This window comes from Tachyglossus aculeatus, chromosome 21 (assembly GCF_015852505.1).
Source record: "Tachyglossus aculeatus isolate mTacAcu1 chromosome 21, mTacAcu1.pri, whole genome shotgun sequence".
Taxonomy (NCBI): Eukaryota; Metazoa; Chordata; class Mammalia; order Monotremata; family Tachyglossidae; genus Tachyglossus; species Tachyglossus aculeatus.
The window spans coordinates 12,799,568-12,817,545 of record NC_052086.1 but is presented as its reverse complement, the minus strand read 5'-3'; the positions used below and the strand labels follow the sequence as shown (position 1 = coordinate 12,817,545).

At 52.0% G+C, this 17,978-nt stretch overlaps 1 protein-coding gene across 3 annotated transcripts in view; it reads left to right on the top strand.

Moving 5' to 3' along the window:
- Nucleotides 1–17,978, top strand: part of ATP2A1 (ATPase sarcoplasmic/endoplasmic reticulum Ca2+ transporting 1) — a 31,222-nt gene that overhangs the window by 12,867 nt on the left and 377 nt on the right. For 2 of the 3 annotated variants that reach the window (XM_038762476.1, XM_038762478.1), the window contains 12 exons: nucleotides 37–125; nucleotides 1,540–1,642; nucleotides 1,971–2,102; nucleotides 3,790–3,915; nucleotides 4,054–4,272; nucleotides 6,537–6,872; nucleotides 9,644–9,864; nucleotides 11,402–11,604; nucleotides 12,504–12,589; nucleotides 12,839–12,972; nucleotides 13,582–13,699; nucleotides 16,353–16,470. In XM_038762476.1, the coding sequence (XP_038618404.1) occupies nucleotides 37–125; nucleotides 1,540–1,642; nucleotides 1,971–2,102; nucleotides 3,790–3,915; nucleotides 4,054–4,272; nucleotides 6,537–6,872; nucleotides 9,644–9,864; nucleotides 11,402–11,604; nucleotides 12,504–12,589; nucleotides 12,839–12,972; nucleotides 13,582–13,699; nucleotides 16,353–16,470 (1,885 nt within the window). Of the gene's footprint in view, nucleotides 1–36; nucleotides 126–1,539; nucleotides 1,643–1,970; nucleotides 2,103–3,789; nucleotides 3,916–4,053; nucleotides 4,273–6,536; nucleotides 6,873–9,643; nucleotides 9,865–11,401; nucleotides 11,605–12,503; nucleotides 12,590–12,838; nucleotides 12,973–13,581; nucleotides 13,700–16,352; nucleotides 16,471–17,471; nucleotides 17,932–17,978 lie in introns of those variants that run through there. The other variant, XM_038762477.1, reaches the window with a different exon arrangement.

Sequence of the window (17,978 nt, the reverse complement as noted above, 5' to 3'; positions counted from 1 at the left end):
CCTCATCCACCTCCCCATCTCTTTTTCCTCCTTCAGATGTTTGTCGTCGATAGAGTGGATGGGGATGTCTGCACCCTGAACGAGTTCTCCATCACTGGCTCCACTTATGCTCCCGAGGGAGAGGTGTAAGTGGCCCGTCAATTATCAATCCGTCAATGGTATTGAGCGTTTACTGTGGTCAGAGCATTCATTCGTTCATTCAATCGTATTTGTTGAGCGCTTACTGTGTGCAGAGCACTGGACTAAGTGCTTGGGAAGTACAAGTTGGCAACATAGACGGTCCCTACCCAACAACGGGCTCACAGTCTAGAATGGGGAGACAGATGACAAAACAAAACATGTGGACAGGTATCAAGTCGTCAGAACAAATAGAGGTAAAGCTAAATGCACATCGTTAACAAAATAGAGTAATAAATATGTACAAGTGAAATAAATAGAGTAATAAATCTGTACAAGCATATATACAGATGCTGTGGGGAGGGGAAGGAGGTAGGGCAGGGGGGATGGGGAGGAGGAGAGGAAAAAGGGGGCTCAGTCTGGGAAGGGCTCTTGGAAGGGGTGAGCTCTCAGGAGGGCTTTGAAGGGAGGAAGAGAGCTAGCTTGTACTAACTGCTTGGGAAAGTACAGTACATTCGAGTTGGTAGATACGATTCCTGCCCACAAGGAGCTCACAGTCTAGAGGGGGAGATGGATGTAGGAAAAAAGTACCGATGGGGGAATGGCAGAGTAGAGGGATACGTACAGAAGTGCTGTGGGGCTGGGGGCCTTTTCCAGTGCCTACTTGGTGGCAAGCACTGTGCTGTGTGCAGACAAGTGCAAGATAATCCAATCTGATCCAGTCTCTGCCCTACACGGGGCTCCCAGTCTAAGAGGGAGGAAAAGCAGGTATCTTCTCCCCAATTTGCAGATAATAATAATAATAGTATTTATTAAGCGCTTACTATGTGCAAAGCACTGTTCTAAGCGCTGGGGAGGTTACAAGGTGATCAGGTTGTCCCACGGGGGGCTCACAATCTTAATCCCCATTTTACAGATGAGGTCACTGAGGCCCAGGGAATGGGCAGAGCCGGGATTTGAACCCATGAACTCTGACCCCAAAGCCCGGGCTCTTTCCACTGAGCCACGCTGCGGCGCTGAGAGGTTGTGATTTTCTCAGTAGGCCAGGCTGGGATTCACACCCGGGTCTCCCGACCCCCAGGACTTATGCGGCCTTTCCATTAGGCCACACCGGTCTCCCCTTTCCTCCACTCCCTTTCCCCGCAGTCCCTCCTCTTCTCCTCCAGCCTCTCCCAGGGGCTCACCAGCCGGTCACAAACTCTCCACCACCTACCCTCTTTATGTTCATAAATTTGTTCTTTCCATAAACTTGCCCCTCTCTCTCCCACTTGTTCTTTCAGTCTTCTCCTTAGTCTCTTCTCCTTTCCCGTCTCTCTCTGACCATCTGCTCACATCTTTTCTCTTTCCTGCCTCTCCCCACTCCCTGTCTCTCCCTTTCGTTTTCTTCTCTTCTTTCTCCCTCCCTTCCCCGCACGGCCGCAGCATGAAGAACGATAAGCCGACCCGCGCCGGTCAGTACGATGGCCTGGTTGAGCTGGCCACCATCTGTGCGCTCTGCAACGACTCCTCCCTGGACTTCAACGAGGTGAGGCTCCCTCGGGGACGCGGATAACTTCTCTGTCCCCCCGCCCCCCGAGGGAGACGATGTCCACCGACATCGAGTCTTCCCCGCGTTCAGCCACCTAGGGAAACTGGCAAATTGGGAGAGGCTCAATAATAATAATGGCATTTATTAAGCACTTACTATGTGCAAAGCACTGTTCTAAGCTCAATCCCTCCCCGGGGTGGGCTTCTGCCACGGCCACGGCCGCCTCCCCTGGCCCCTGCAATCCGAGGAGAGGGACAACCTGGCAACGTCGAGGCGTGGAGGACAGGCTGTCACCCCTTTTCTGTTTTTTCTCTCCCCTGCCCAGTCCAAGGGTGTATACGAGAAGGTGGGGGAAGCCACGGAGACGGCGCTCACCACCCTGGTCGAGAAGATGAACGTGTTCAATACCGAAGTGAAGAACCTGTCCAAGGTGGAGAGAGCGAACGCCTGCAACTCTGTGAGTCTGGGAGGCCCTCCTCCCGCCCGCCTTTACCCACCCCTTTCCAAGCCTCCCAGAATCCGGAGAGCCCCTTCCATCCCCACAGCACTTATGTACATATCTGTAATTTATTTATATTAATGCCTGTCTCCCCCCACCCCCTTAGACTGTATGCTCGTTGTGGGCAAGGAATGTGCCTGTTCATTGTTGTATTGTACTCTCCCAAGCACTTAGTATGGTGCTCTGCACACAGTAAGCACTCAATAAATACAATTGAATGAACTGAATGAAATGGAAAATGCCCATCCGCCCCCCAGCTTGGCTGGGCACTCTAGAAGAGCCATTTCGTCCCTCTCCCTGTCTCCGTTAGAACAGCCTCCCCACCAGCCCAGACTCGGTGAGGGTTCCTCTACTGTGGGGAAGGAGGTTTCAATCAATCAATCAATCAATCGTATTTATTGAGCGCTTACTGTGTGCAGAGCACTGTACTAAGCGGTTTCCCTTAGGGGTCTCTACCCCTTCCAAAGTCCTTTAATAATAATAATAATAATAATAATAATAATAATGATGATGATGATGATGGCATTTGTTGAGCACTGACTATGTTCTAAGTGCTGGGGGGATACAAGGTAATCAGGTTGTCCCACATGGGGCTCACAGTCTTAATCCCCGTTTTCCAGATGAGGGAACTGAGGCCCAGAGAAGTGAAGTGACTTGCCCAAAGTCACACAGCTGACAAGTGGCAGAGCTGGGATTAGAACCCATGACCTCTGACTCTCAAGCCCGGGCTCTGTCCTCTGAGCCACGCTGCTTCTCTTTAAGGAATCTAACTTCCATCCCCTATGTTGCAGTTTAACCGTCCTTAATGGAGTGGAAGAACAACGGGTCACTATTCTCCGTAAAATCAATCATTCATTCATTCAGTAGTATTTATTGACAAGTTTGTTGCCAACTTGTACTTCCCAAGCGCTTAGTACAGTGCTCTGCACACAGTAAGCGCTCAGTAAATACGATTGATTGATTGATTATTGAGCACTTGGTGCAGAGCACTGTATTAAGTGCTTGGAAGTATAGTGGAGTTAGTTGACCTGATCCCTGCCCTCAAGGCACTTAGAGTCTAGTTGGAGATGGCAGTTGGGAACACTCAAGTCATGCTGCTCTTAGAGAAGCAGCATGGCTCAGTGGAAGGAGCATGGGCTTTGGAGTCAGAGGTCATGGGTACGAATCCCGGCTCCACCACATGTCTGCTGTGTGACCTTGGGCAAGTCACTTAACTTCTCTGAGCCTCCGTTCCCTCATCTGGAAAATGGGGATTAAGACTGTGAGCCCCACGTGGGACAACCTGATCACCTTGTATCCCCCCCAGCGCTTAGAACAGTGCTTTGCACATAGTAAGCGCTTAACAAATACCATCATTATTACTCAAATCAGGGGTCTCAACTGGTCTCATCATCATCATCATCGATCGTATTTATTGAGCGATTACTATGTGCAGAGCACTGTACTAAGCGCTTGGGAAGTCCAAATTGGCGACATCTAGAGACAGTCCCTGCCCAACAGTGGGCTCACAGTCTAAAAGGGGGAGGCAGAGAACAAAACCAAACATACTAACAAAATAAAAGAAGTAGAATAGATATGTACAAGTAAAATAAATAAATAGAGTAATAAATATGTACAAATATATATACATATATATCTCTCTCAGGTGATCCGCCAGCTGATGAAGAAGGAGTTCACCCTGGAGTTCTCCCGGGACAGGAAGTCCATGTCAGTCTACTGCTCTCCAGCCAAGTCTTCCCGGGCGGCCGTAGGCAACAAGATGTTCGTGAAGGTCAGGGGTCGGAGCGGGGTGCTTTACCCCCTCTTTCTCTACCACCTCTCCCCCTACCCCAGCGACCCCCCCGAGAGTGCCCCGGGGAGCGGAGAACCCCTGACCCTCCATTTATTTCTCCCTCTCTCCATTCTCCAGGGAGCCCCCGAGGGCGTCATTGACCGGTGTAACTACGTGCGGGTGGGCACCACCCGGCTGCCGCTGACCGGGCCCGTGAAGGAGAAGATCTTGTCCGTGATCAAGGAGTGGGGCACGGGCCGCGACACCCTCCGCTGCTTGGCCTTGGCCACCCGAGACAGCCCGCCCAGGCGGGAGGACATGGTCCTGGATGACTCCACCAAGTTTGTGGACTATGAGGTGAGGTGGACTATGAGGGGCATCTCACCAGCCGCTGTCCTCCCCGCACCCCAAGTTGTTCGTTGAGGGCCCGGGAGCCCGGACTGAGGGAGATTCCTGCGCTTCTTTACACCGTCCCCCCTCTCCCCCGCCGTTTCCCAGTCCGCTTCCCCCGCTGACTGCCTCTCCCCATCACGGGCATCTCCTTCCAACCAATCATCCGAGAAGCAGCGTGGCCCAGTGGAAAGAGCCCGGGCTTTGGAGTCAGAGGTCAGGGGTTCAAATCCCGGCTCTGCCACTTGTCCGCTGCGTGACTTGGGGCAAGTCACTTCACTTCTCTGGGCCTCAGTCACCCCATCTGGAAAATGGGGATGAGGACTGTGAGCCCCCCGTGGGACACCCTGATCACCGTGTAGCCTCCCCAGCGCTTAGAACAGTGCTTTGCACATAGTAAGCGCTTAATAAAATGCCGTCATTATTATTATTATCTAAGAGCCGAATGGAGGCCATGCCTGCCCTGCTCTACCCTGCTCTGTTTCTTCTGCTCTCTGCTTTCAAATTTCAGATAAGGCTGAGGTTCAGTGAGTCGTGGGCATAGAGAACGTCTAATATTTCTCTTCCTTGTCCCTTCCTGAATACCTGGCACATTCACTCTTAGCTGGTTTCTCTCTCTCTCTTTCCCCTTTCTCTCCTTTCTCCTTTCTCTCTCTCCTTCATTCATTCAATTGTATTTATTGAGCACTTACTGTGTGCAGGGCACTGTACTAAGCGCTTGGGAAGTACAAGTTGGCAACATATAGAGACGGTCCCTACCCAACAATGGGCAGTACCCACATTTTTCCTTCCCTATCTCCTTTCTCTCCCTCTCCAGTACCCACCTTTTCCCTTCCCCTTCAGCCCCATAGCACTTATGTAATAATAATAATAATAATGATGATGGCATTTGTTAAGCGCTTACTATGTACAAAGCACCGTTCTAAGCGCTGGAGGGATACAAGGTGATCAGGTTGTCCCACATGGGGCTCACAGTCTTACTCCCCATTTTACAGATGAGGTAACTGAGGCACAGAGAAGTGAAGTGACTTGCCCAAAGTCACACAGCTGACAAGTGGTGGAGCCGGGATTTGAACCCATTACCTCTGACTCCAAAGCCCAGGCTCTTTCCACTGAGCCATGCTGTATCCATAGCTTATTTTAGTGTCTGTCTACCCCTCTAGACCGTAAGCTCCTTGTGGGCAGGGAACATGTCTACCAACTCTGTTGTATTGTACTCTCCCAACCATTCAGCGCTTGGAGCAGTGCTTTGCACGTAGTAAAAATGAAAATAAATAAATGGTGGCATTTGTTAAATGCTTACTATGTGCAAAGCACTGTTCTAAGCGCTAGGAAGGATAAAAGGTGATCAGGTTGCCCCATGTGGGGCTCACAGTCTTAATCCCCATTTTACAGATGAGGTAACTGAGGCACAGAGAAGTGAAGTGACTTGCCCAAAGTCACACAGCTGACAATTGGCGAAGCTGGGATTTGAACCCATGACCTCTGACTCCCAAGCCCGGGCTCTTTCCACTGGACCACACTGCTTCTCCATTCATTCATTCAATCACATTTATTGAGCGCTTACTGTGTGCAGAGCACTGTACTAAGCGCTTGGGAAGGACAAGTTGGCAACATCTAGAGACCAACAGTGGGCTCACGGTCTAGAAGGGGGAGACAGAGAACAAAACAAAACACAGTAACAGAATAAAATAAATAGCATAAATATGTACAAGTAAAATAAATCAATTAATAGAGTACTATCAATCGTATTTATTGAGCGCTTACTGTGTTCAGAGCACTGTACTAAGCGCTTGGCAAGTACAAGTTGGCAACATATAGAGACAGTCCCTACCCAACAGTGGGCTCACAGTCTAAAAGTACTAATATGTACAAACATATATACATATATACAGGTGCTGTGGGGAAGGGAAGGAGGTAAGGCGGGCGCTTAACAAATACCATCGTTATTATTTAGTAAGCGCTCAAGCATTACCAGTCCCTTCTAGACTGTGAGCCCGTTGTTGGGAAGGGACCGTCTCTATATGTTGCCGATTTGTACTTCCCAAGCGCTTAGTGCACACAGTAAGCGCTCAATAAACGATTGAATGAATGAATTACCATCATTTGGTTGATCGACTGATGGATGGCAATGGCTCTCGTCGTCTTTTCCGGCCACACCTTTCCTCCTCATTCCTCTGACCCCCGACCTGTCCCGTGTTTTTTCTCTCCGTTCCTCTCCCCCCCGGCAGACGGACCTGACATTCGTCGGGGTGGTGGGCATGCTGGACCCCCCCAGGAAGGAGGTCTCGGGCTCCATCCAGCTGTGCCGGGACGCCGGGATCCGGGTCATCATGATCACCGGGGACAACAAGGGCACGGCCATTGCCATCTGCCAGCGCATCGGCATCTTCGGGGAGACCGAGGAGGTGACGGGCAAGGCCTACACGGGCCGAGAGTTTGACGACCTGCCCCTCGGGGAGCAGCGGGACGCCTGCCGTCGCGCCTGCTGCTTTGCCCGGGTGGAGCCCACTCACAAGTCCAAGATCGTCGAGTTCCTGCAGTCCTTCGACGAGATCACTGCCATGGTGAGGACGCTGGGCGGCACGCGGCGCACGGTGGGGCACGACTGGCGGCCGGGGTTGGGGCGGAAGGGTGACCCGAAGGTGGACAGGTGGGGCTGAGGGAAGGCAAGAGTCCCTAACACTCTTATTACTCTATTTTACTTGTCCATATTTCCTATTCTATTTATTTTGTTAATGATAATAATAATAATGATGGCATTTAGTAAGCGCTTACCATGTGCAAAGCACCGTTCTAAGCGCTGGGGAGGTTACAAGGTGATTGGGTTGTCCCACGTGGGGCTCACAGTCTCGATCCCCATTTTCCAGATGAGGTCACTGAGGCCCAGAGAAGTGAAGTGACTTGCCCAAAGTCACCCAGCTGACAATTGGCGGAGCCGGGGTTTGAACCCATGACCTCTGACTCCAAAGCCCGGGCTCTTCTCCACTGAGCCACGCTGCTTCTCTAATGAGGCGCATCTGGCTTTAATTCGATTTGTTCTGATCAATCAATCAATCAATCAATCGTATTTATTGAGCGCTTACTGTGTGCAGAGCACGACTGAGCCCCTTCCTTCCTCTCCCCCTGGTCCCCCTCTCCATCCCCCCCCATCTTACCTCCTTCCCTTCCCCACAGCACCTGTATATATGGATATATGTTTGGACATATTTTTTACTCTATTTTACTTGTACATATCTATTCTATTTATTTTATTTTGTTAGTATGTTTGGTTTTGTTCTCCGTCTCCCCCTTTTAGACTGTGAGCCCACTGTTGGGTAGAGACTGTCTCTATATGTTGCCAACTTGTACTTCCCAAGCGCTTAGTACAGTGCTCTGCACACAGTAAGTGCTCAATAAATATGATTGATTGATTGATTGATTGATGACACCTGTCCACATGTTTTGTTCGGTTGTCTGTCTCCCCCTTCTAGATTGTGAGCCCGCTGTTGGGTAGGGACCGTCTCTCTATGTTGCCGACTTGTTCTTCCCAAGCGCTTAGTCCAGTGCTCTGCACACAGTAAGCGCTCAATAAATACGGTTGAATGAATGAATGAATGAATTGGGGAATTGGGGGCCCAGGAATGCCTAGAGATGTGAGACAAAGGGGAGGCAAGAAGAAAGCAGCATGTCCTAGAGAGTAGCAGCGTGGTGAGTGGAAACAGTCCAGGCCTAGGAATCACAGGACCTGAGTTCTAATCCTGACTTTGCTGCTTGTCTGCTGAGTGTCTTTGGGCAAGCCCCTTCACTGCTCTGTTGCCTCAGTTGTCTGTAAAATGGGGATTAAGACTGTGAACCCCATAGAGAAGCAGCGTGGCTCAGTGCAAAGTGCCCGGGCTTTGGAGTCAGAGGTCATGGGTTCAAAACCCGGCTCTGCCGCTTGTCAGCTGTGTGACTTTGGGCAAGTCACTTCACTTCTCTGTGCCTCAGTTTCCTCATCTGTAAAATGGGGATTAAGACTGTGAGCCCCACGTGGGACAACTTGATCACCTTGTATGCCCCCAGTGTTTAGAACAGTGCTTTGCACATAGTGAGAGCTTAACAAATACCATCATTATTATTATTATTATTATTATGGGTTCAAATCCCGGCTCCACCACTTGTCAGCTGTGTGACTTTGGGCAAGTCACTTCACTTCCCTGGGCCTCAGTTACCTCATCTGTAAAATGGGGATGAAGACTATGAGCGCCCCGTGGGACAACCTGATCACCTTGTATCCTCCCCAGCGCTTAGAACAGTGCTTTGCACATAGTAAGCGCTTAATAAATGCCAGTATTATTGTTATTATTATTATTTGGGACAGGGACCGTGTCCAACCCGATTATCTGGCATTTACCCTAACACTTAGTACAGTGCCTTCCCAAGCACTTAGTCCAGTGCTCTGCACAAAGTAAGCGCTCAATAAATATGATCGAGTGAATGAAATGAATGAGTGTGATTCAGGGGACTGGAACAGGGCCAAGGGCCGCCCGGAGGAGGTCAGGTGGGGCAAGAGGTGGTGAGACTGGAGAACGGATCTGTACGTGAAGAACTCGTTCTAAATAGAACAGAAGCAGCGTAGCTCAGTGGAAAGAGCCCGGGCTTTGGAGTCAGAGGTCATGGGTTCAAATCCCGGCTCCACTATCATCATCATCATCATCAATCGTTTTTATTGAGCGCTTACTTTGTGCAGAGCACTGTACTAGGCGCTTGGGAAGTACAAATTGGCAACATATAGAGACAGTCCCTACCCAAGAGTGGGCTCACAGTCTAAAAGGGGGAGACAGAGAACAAAACCAAACATACTAACAAAATAAAATAGAGTAGATATGTACAAGTAAAATAAATAGAGTAATAAATATGTACAAACATATATCCATATATACAGGTGCTGTGGGGAAGGGAAGGAGCTAAGATGGAGGGGATGGAGAGGGGGACGAGGGGGAGAGGAAGGAAGGGACTCAGTCTGGGAAGGCCTCCTGGAGGAGGTGAGCTCTCAGCAGGGCCTTGAAGGGAGGAAGCCGCCAATTGTCAGCTGGGTGACTTCGGGCAAGTCACTTCACTTCTCTGGGCCTCAGTTACCTCATCTGGAAAATGGGGATTAAGAGTGTGAGCCCCCCGTGGGACAACCTGATTGTCTTGTAACCTTCCCAGCGCTTAGAACAGTGCTTTGCACATAGTAAGCGCTTAATAAATGCCATTGTTATTATTATTAATAAACGTGCGGGAAGCGGGTGCGGGGCGGGAACCGCGAGGAGCCGATTAGTCTGGCCTCCCCCGCCTCCGGGGTCCTGACGTCCCTCCCTTCCACGCTGTGCAGACCGGTGATGGGGTGAACGACGCCCCGGCCCTGAAGAAAGCCGAAATCGGCATCGCCATGGGGTCCGGCACGGCCGTGGCGAAGACGGCGTCGGAGATGGTGCTGGCCGATGACAACTTCTCCACCATCGTGTCGGCCGTGGAGGAGGGCCGGGCCATCTACAACAACATGAAGCAGTTCATCCGCTACCTCATCTCCTCCAACGTCGGCGAGGTGGTCTGGTGAGGCTCCCCCGGAAGGCAGGGCCGAGAGGCCGAGGGAGGGAAGCGCTGAGGATCATCCTGGGCCAAGCTGCGGCCAAATCAATCAATCAATCGATCGTACTTGGACCTGGGTTCTAATTCTAGCTCCGCCACTTGTCTGCTGTGTGACCTTGGGCAAGTCACTTCACTTCTCTGGGCCTCGTTTACCTCATCTGTAAAGTGGGAATTAAGACTGTGAGCCCTGTGTGGGACAGGGACTGCATCCAACTCAGTAGCATAGTACCTGGTACATAGTAAGCGCTTAACAAATACCATCTATTGGGTGCTTACTGTGGGCAGAGCACTGTACTAGGCGCTTGGGAGAGGTCGATACATTAGAGCCCCGTCCTTCCTCTCCCCCTCCTCCCCCTCCCCATCCCCCTGCCTTACCTCCTTCCCCTCCCCACAGCACCTATATATATATGTATATATGTTTGTATGGATTTATTACTGTATTTATTTATTTAATTTGTACGTTTATTCTATTTATTTTATTTTGTTAATATGTTTTGTTTTGTTGTCTGCCTCCCCCTTCTAGACTGTAAGCCCACTGTTGGGTAGGGACCGTCTCTAGATATTGCCAACTTGGACTTCCCAAGCGCTTAGTCCAGTGCTCTGCACACAGTAAGCGCTCAATAAATACAATTGAATGAATGAATGACTGAATTAGAGTTGGTAGAAACGTTCCCTTCCCACAGTGAGCTTACAGTCTGGAGATGAGCTTATGATTTAGAGTACAACTACTGCCACTGCCCTACTCCCGAGGAGCAGGGTGGCCTAGTGGGGAGAACCCAGGCCTTGGAGTTCTTAACTCTTCTATTTATTTTATTTTGTTAATATACTTTGTTTTGTTGTCTGTCTCCCCCTTCTAGACTGTGAGCCTGCTTTTGGGTAGGGACTGTCTCTGTATGTTGCCAACTTGGACTTCCCAAGCGCTTAGTCCAGTGCTCTGCACACAGCGCTCAGTAAATATGATTGAATGAGTGAATGAATGAGTGGAGTCAGTGTTGAAACCTGGCTCCGCCACTTGCCTGCCGTGTGATCTTGGGCAAGTCACTTTACTTCTCCGGGCCTCAGTTTCCTCATCTGTCCAATGGCAATCCAGGGCCGGTTTAGACCGGGAGTCCCCCCGTCGGGCAGGGACCGTGTCCGACCTGTCTAGACTGTGAGCCCCCTGTTGGGTAGGGCCCGTCTCTATATGTTGCCAACTTGTCCTTCCCAAGCGCTTAGTCCAGGGCTCTGCACACAGTAAGCGCTCAATAAATACGATTGATTGATTGATTGATTGATATGTTGACAACTTGTACTTCCCAAGCGCTTAGTCCAGTGCTCTGCACACAGTAAGTGCTCAATAAATACGATTGATTGATTGATTGATGATCTCGATTCTCCCCCAGCGCTTAGGACGGCGCTAAACAAATACCACGGTGTGTTGTTATTGCTTTTGTTGTTGTTGTTGTTGGGGTTTTTAAGGGGCTCTGGCCGTGGAGGGTGATAGACTCGTCTCTTCTTGCAGTATCTTCCTGACAGCTGCGCTGGGTCTGCCTGAGGCTCTGATCCCCGTGCAGCTGTTGTGGGTGAACCTGGTGACAGACGGGCTCCCCGCCACCGCCCTGGGCTTCAACCCTCCTGACCTAGACATCATGGACCGGCCTCCCCGCAGCCCCAAGGAGCCCCTCATCAGCGGCTGGCTCTTCTTCCGCTACATGGCCATCGGAGGTGAGGGCCCGGGAACGCCCCCTCCACCCCTAATCCCTCACCCCTTCATTCACTCATTCATTCATTCAATCGTATTTATTGAGCGCTTACTCTGTGCAGAGCACTGGACTAAGCGCTTGGGAAGTACAAGTCGGCAACATCTAGAGACGGTCCCTACCCAACAACGGGCTCACGGTCTAGAAGGGGGAGACGGACGGCAAACCAAAACATGTGGACGGGTGTCAAGTCATCAGAATGAATAGAAGTAAAGCTAGATGCACATCATTAACAAAATAAATAGAATAGTAAATATGGACAAGTGAAATAGAGTAATAAATCTGTACAAACATATATACAGGTGCTGTGGGGAGGGGAAGGAGGTAGGGTGGGGGGGATGGGGTGGGGGAGAGGAAAGAGGGGGCTCAGTCTGGGAAGGCCTCCTGGAGGAGGTGAGCTCTCAGTACGGCTTTGAAGGGAGGAAGAGAGATAGTTTGGCAGATGTGCGGAGGGAGGCCATTCCAGGGCAGGGGAAGGACGTGGGCCGATGGTGGGACAGGTGAGAACGAGGCCCGGTGAGGAGGTGAGCGGCAGAGGAGCGGAGGGTGCAGGCTGGGCTGGAGAAGGAGAGAAGGGAGGTGAGGTAGAAGGGGGAGAGGTGATGGACAGACAGTGAGGAGTTTTTCATCTCTCCCAAGCATTTCCGCTCTCCCGGTGACCCGGTTCCAACTTTGCCCAGGGAATCTGACACTGCGCCCCCCAAGCTCCTGCCTCTCCCCCCGTTCTGGGGAAGGCCTGCGCCCGCCTTTGACCTGGTTTCTCCTTGAGAGTGGGTTTCCGGGCCCCCCTCCCCACCTGCTTCTCCCTCTCCCACCACCCCCCGGGTCAGCTTCCATCTCTCCCTCCCCTTTCCCTCTCCACAGGTTACGTGGGCGCCGCCACCGTGGGGGCCGCTGCCTGGTGGTTCATGTACGCGGACGACGGGCCCCAAGTGACCTACAGCCAGCTGGTGAGAGGGACGGCCCAGGGCGGTTGACCTCCCCTCCCCGCCCCTACACCCCTAGGGTGACACCCCAGAGTTCAGCGGGATGGAGGAGGGCTCGATTGGGGCGGGGAGAGGGAGATTCTGCCACAGAGGGCAAGAAGCAGCTTCCCCGGGCTGGGCTTGGCCGGGAGAGGACTGGTCGGCGGGAGAGGCGTCTCCTCTCCCACCAGTCCTCCAGCTCTCGGCCTCTTCTGCTCTTCCTCGCCGCCACAGACCCACTTCATGCAGTGCGCAGAGGACAACCCTGACTTCGAGGGTGTGGACTGTGAGGTCTTTGAAGCGCCCGAGCCTATGACCATGGCCTTGTCTGTGCTGGTCACCATAGAAATGTGCAATGCCCTCAACAGGTGAGGCCCTTTTCACCGCCTCCACCGTCCCTTCTTTCCCATTTTGACTTCCTGAAAGATGGTGATCTTTCACCATCAATCAATCAATCAATCAATCGGATTTATTGAGCTCTTACTGTGTGCAGAGCACTGTACTAAGCACTTGGGAAGTACAAGTTGGCAACATATAGAGACGGTCCCTGCCCACCAGTGGGGTCACAGTCTAGAAGGGCTCACCATCCTCCCGGGACCTTTCCCTTGGTCTCTGCCTCTTTTAATAATAATAATAACCATCCTCCCGGGGTCTTTCCCTTGGTCTCTGCCCCTTTTAATAATAATAATAATAATGATAATAATAATGGCATTTATTAAGCACTTACTAGGTGCAAAGCACTGTTCTAAGCGCCGGGGAGGTTACAAAGTGATCAGGTTGTCCCACAGGGGGCTCACAATCTTAATCCCCATTTTGCAGATGAGGGAACTGAGGCCCAGAGAAGTTAAGTGACTTGCCCAAAGTCACACAGCTGACAATGGCAGAGCTGGGATTCGAACCCATGACTCTGTGTCTTCCATCCCTCTCCTGGGCCGATTTTTCACCACTTCCCCCGCCCAATCCTGTCCCCTTTGCAGCCTGTCAGAGAACCAGTCCCTGGTGCGGATGCCACCCTGGGTGAACATCTGGCTTGTCGGCTCCATCTGCCTCTCCATGTCCCTCCACTTCCTCATCCTCTACGTTGACCCCCTCCCGGTGAGTTATTTTACTTGTCCATATTACTATTCTATTTATTTTGTTAATGGTGTGCATCTAACTTTATTTCTATTTATTCTGACGACTTGACACCTGTCCACATGTTTTGTTTTGTTGTCTGTCTCCCCCTTCTAGACTGTGAGCCCACCGTTGGGTAGGGACCGTCTCTATGTGTTGCCAACTTGGACTTCCCAAGCGCTTAGTACAGTGCTCTGCACACAGTAAGCGCTCAATAAATACGATTGAATGAATGAATGAATGTGAGCCCGTTTTTGGGTAGGGACCATCTCTGTATGTTGACAACTTGTACTTCCCAAGCGCTTAGTACAGTGCTCTGCGCACAGTAAGCACTCAATAAATACGACTGAATGAACGAATGAATGAGTGCGGCTTCCCCCCCTTCCTCCTTCCCCTCCCCACAGCACCTGTATATATGTTTGTACAGATTTATTACTCTATTTATTTTACTTATACATATTTACTATTCTGTTTATTTTGTTAATGATGTGCATCTAGCTTTAATTCTATTTATTCTGATGACTTGACACCTGTCCACATGTTTTGTTTTGCTGTCTGTCTCCCCCTTCTAGACTGTGAGCCCGTTGTTGGGTAGGGACCGTCTCTGTATGTTGCCAACTTGGACTTCCCAAGCGCTTAGTACAGTGCTCTGCACACAGTAAGCGCTCAATAAATACAATTGAATGACTGAATGAATGTGAGCCTGTTTTTAGGTAGGGACCATCTCTGTATGTTGCCAATTTGTACTTCCCAAGCGCTTAGTCCAGTGCTCTGCACACAGTAAGCGCTCAATAAACACGATTGAATGAATGAATGAATAAGTGTGGCTCCCCCCTCCTTCTTCTTCCTTCCCTTCCCCACAGCACCTGTATATATGTTTGTACAGATTTATTACTCTATTTATTTTACTTGTCCATATTTACTATTCTGTTTATTTTGTTAATGATGTGCATCTAGCTTTATTTCTATTTATTCTGACGACTTGACACCTGTCCACGTTTTGTTTTGTTGTCTGTCTCCCCCTTCTAGACTGTGAGCCCGCTGTTGGGTAGGGACCGTCTCTATATGTTGCCAACTTGGACTTCCCAAGCGCTTAGTCCAGTGCTCTGCACACAGTAAGCGCTCAATAAATACGATTGAATGAATGAATCAAAGGCCCTCCCTTTCTGGGTGGGGATCGCATCGACCGATTCTCCCAAGCAGTTAGTCTAGCAGTCTGCACCCAGTAAGTGCTCGTTGGATGCTAGTGATGGACGAGTGACTGATGCCCCTCATAATAATAATAATAATAATGTTGGTATTTGTTAAGCGCTTACTATGTGCCAAGCACTGTTCTAAGCGCTGGGGTATATACAAGGTAGTCAGATTGTCCCACGTGGGGCTCACAGTCTTCATCCCCATTTTACAGATGAGGGAACTGGGGCCCAGAGAAGTTAAGTGACTTGCCCAAGGTCACACAGCTGACTACTGGCGGAGCCGGGATTTGAACCCATGACCTCTGACTCCAAAGCCCGTGCTCTTTCCAGTGAGCCACGCTGCTTCCCCGCTCCCAGCCGAGCTTGGGGGAGACAGCACGGGCCAGGGCCGGGGCGACGACTTGGCAGCGTGAGGGGAAGGGCGGTGGAACCAAAGAAACCGCATTGCAGCGTGGCTCAGTGGAAAGAGCCCGGGCTTTGGAGTCAGAGGTCATGGGTTCGAATCCTGGCTCTGCCACATGTCTGCTGTGTGATCTTGGGCAAGTCACTTAACTTCTCTGAGCCTCAGTTACCTCATCTGTAAAATGGGGATGAAGACCGTGAGCCCCACGTGGGGCAACCTGATCACCCTGTATCCTCCCTAGCGCTTAGAACAGTGCTTTGCACATAGTAAGCGCTTAACAAATGCCAATTATTATTCAGCACTTAGAACAGTGCTTTGCACATAGTAAGCGCTTAATAAATGCCATTATTATTATTATGGAGCAGTGGCATGGCCTAGTGGATAGAGAGCATGGCCTTGGGAGTCAAAGGACCTGGGATCTAATCCCGGCCCTGCCAGTTGCTTCCCGTGTCACCCTGGGCAAGTCACTTCCCTGTGCCTCGGTCCTCCTGTTCCCCCTCCTGCTTAGACTGCAAGCCCCACGTGGGACAGGGACTGTGTCCGACCTAATTAACTCATGTCTACCCCAGTGCTTAGGACAGTGTTGACACATAGCAAGCCATTATACCACTAAAAACAAACAAAACACCCCTGGGATTGGGTTGGGAATAATAATAATGATAATGATGATGGCATTTAGTAAGCGCTTACTGCGTGCAAAGCACTGTTCTAAGCGCTGGGGAGGTTACAATAATAATAATAATGATGGCATTTATTGAGCGTTTACTATGTGCAAAGCACTGTTCTAAGTGCTGGGGAGGTTACAAGGTGATCCGGATGTCCCACGGGGGGCTCACAGTCTTCATCCCCATTTTCCAGACGAGGTAACTGAGGCCCAGAGAACTGAAGTGACTTGCCCAAAGTCACACAGCTGACAGGTGGCGGAGGCGGGATTTGAACCCGTGACCTCTGACTCCAGAGCCCGGGCTCTTTCCACTGAGCCACGCTGCTGGAGTTTAAATTGGGGAATGACAGACGCTCTCCCCTTCCATCACAGATGATCTTTAAGCTGCGAGCGCTGGATGTTACCCAATGGCTCATGGTCCTGAAGATCTCAGTTCCAGTTATTTTACTGGATGAGCTCCTCAAATTTTTTGCCCGGAACTACCTGGAAGGTGAGAGGCCCGATCCCACTTCCCTTGGACCGGTTGCGCCCCGAGCCGCTCCCCGCGCGGCCCCCTCTGCGCCCCCCCCCCCAAGCCGCTCCCCACGCGGCCTCCTCTGTGCCCCACCTGCTCCCCATGGGGGGGGGGGGGGGGGGCTCCTCTGCGCCCCCAGTTCTCCCCATGAGGCCTCCTCTGCGCCCCCATCCCTTCCCCACGTGGCCCCCATCCGCTCCCCATGAGGCCTCCTCTGTGGTCCCATCCGCTCCCCATGAGGCCTCCTCTGCGCCCCCATCCCTTCCCCACGTGGCCCCCCTCTGTGCCCCCTTACGCTCCCCATGAGGCCTCCTCTGCGCCCCCATCCCTTCCCCACGTGGCCCCCTCTGTGCCCCCATACGCTCCCCATGAGGCCTCCTCTGCGTCCCCATCCCTTCCCCACGTGGCCCCCTCTGTGCCCCCATACACTCCCCATGAGGCCTCCTCTGCGCCCCCATCCCTTGCCCACGTGGCCCCCTCTGTGCCCCCATACGCTCCCCATGAGGCCTCCTCTGCGCCCCCATCCCTTGCCCACGTGGCCCCCTCTGTGCCCCCATAAGCTCACCATGAGGCCTCCTCTCCACCCCCATCCCTTCTCCACAGGGCCTCCTCTGCACCCCCAGTCGCTCCCCATGAGGCCTCCTCTGCGCCCCCATCCCTTCCCCACGTGGCCCCCTCTGCGGCCCCATCCGCTCCCCATGAGGCCTCCTCTGCACCCCCATCCCCTCCCCACACGGCCTCCTTGGCACCTCCAGCTGCTCCCCGCGCCCCCAGTCCCCTCTTCCCTTCCAGGTGGAAAGATTCCCCCCAGCCCTGGGGAAGAGGTGTTTTAGTTAGGAAACAAGGAGACCCCCTCATCCCTTCTGCCCAAATCCCATCTACGTATCTGTCCCCCTCTTTCTCTCCCGCGTCTGTCCCTTCTGACTCAGCCTCTCATCTGTCTATAACTGTGGTCTTTCTATCCTCTCTGGTTGTAGGGTAACCTGTTTCCCCCTCCTCCAACTCCTTGAGTCCGTGTCACAGGTATCACCACCCTCTCTCCTTCCCCGTGGTTGCACCCTGCCTGCTGGCCCTCCTCTCCCTTCCCCTTCCCTCCATGCCCCCTCTCTGCGCTGGCTCGCTCGCTGCCTCAGGCTGGATCCTGACAGCCGGAAAGTCAGGAAGTGAGTGGTGGAGGCGATGATGATGGTGCCAGTCGGTAGGGCTCTCCATGGCCATCCCTGCTCCACAGCCCCCCACTCCCGGCCCTCCCTAAAGGGGATGACCCCGAGAGACTTGGGACACAGTCCTTGTCTGTGGGATTGCTTGGGGTGGACAAAGAGGGTCCATGGAGAAGAGGTTCTTGGATTGTGAGGTTTTGGAGGGCTGCCCTCAGGCCCGCCCACCAGGTGAGTTTCTGTCCTCTTCAGTACAAGTTGGCACCAGGGCCACGTTGGAAGGGGTCAGGTTCCACGCGCTGGCGGGGTGTTGCGGGGGTGGGAGTG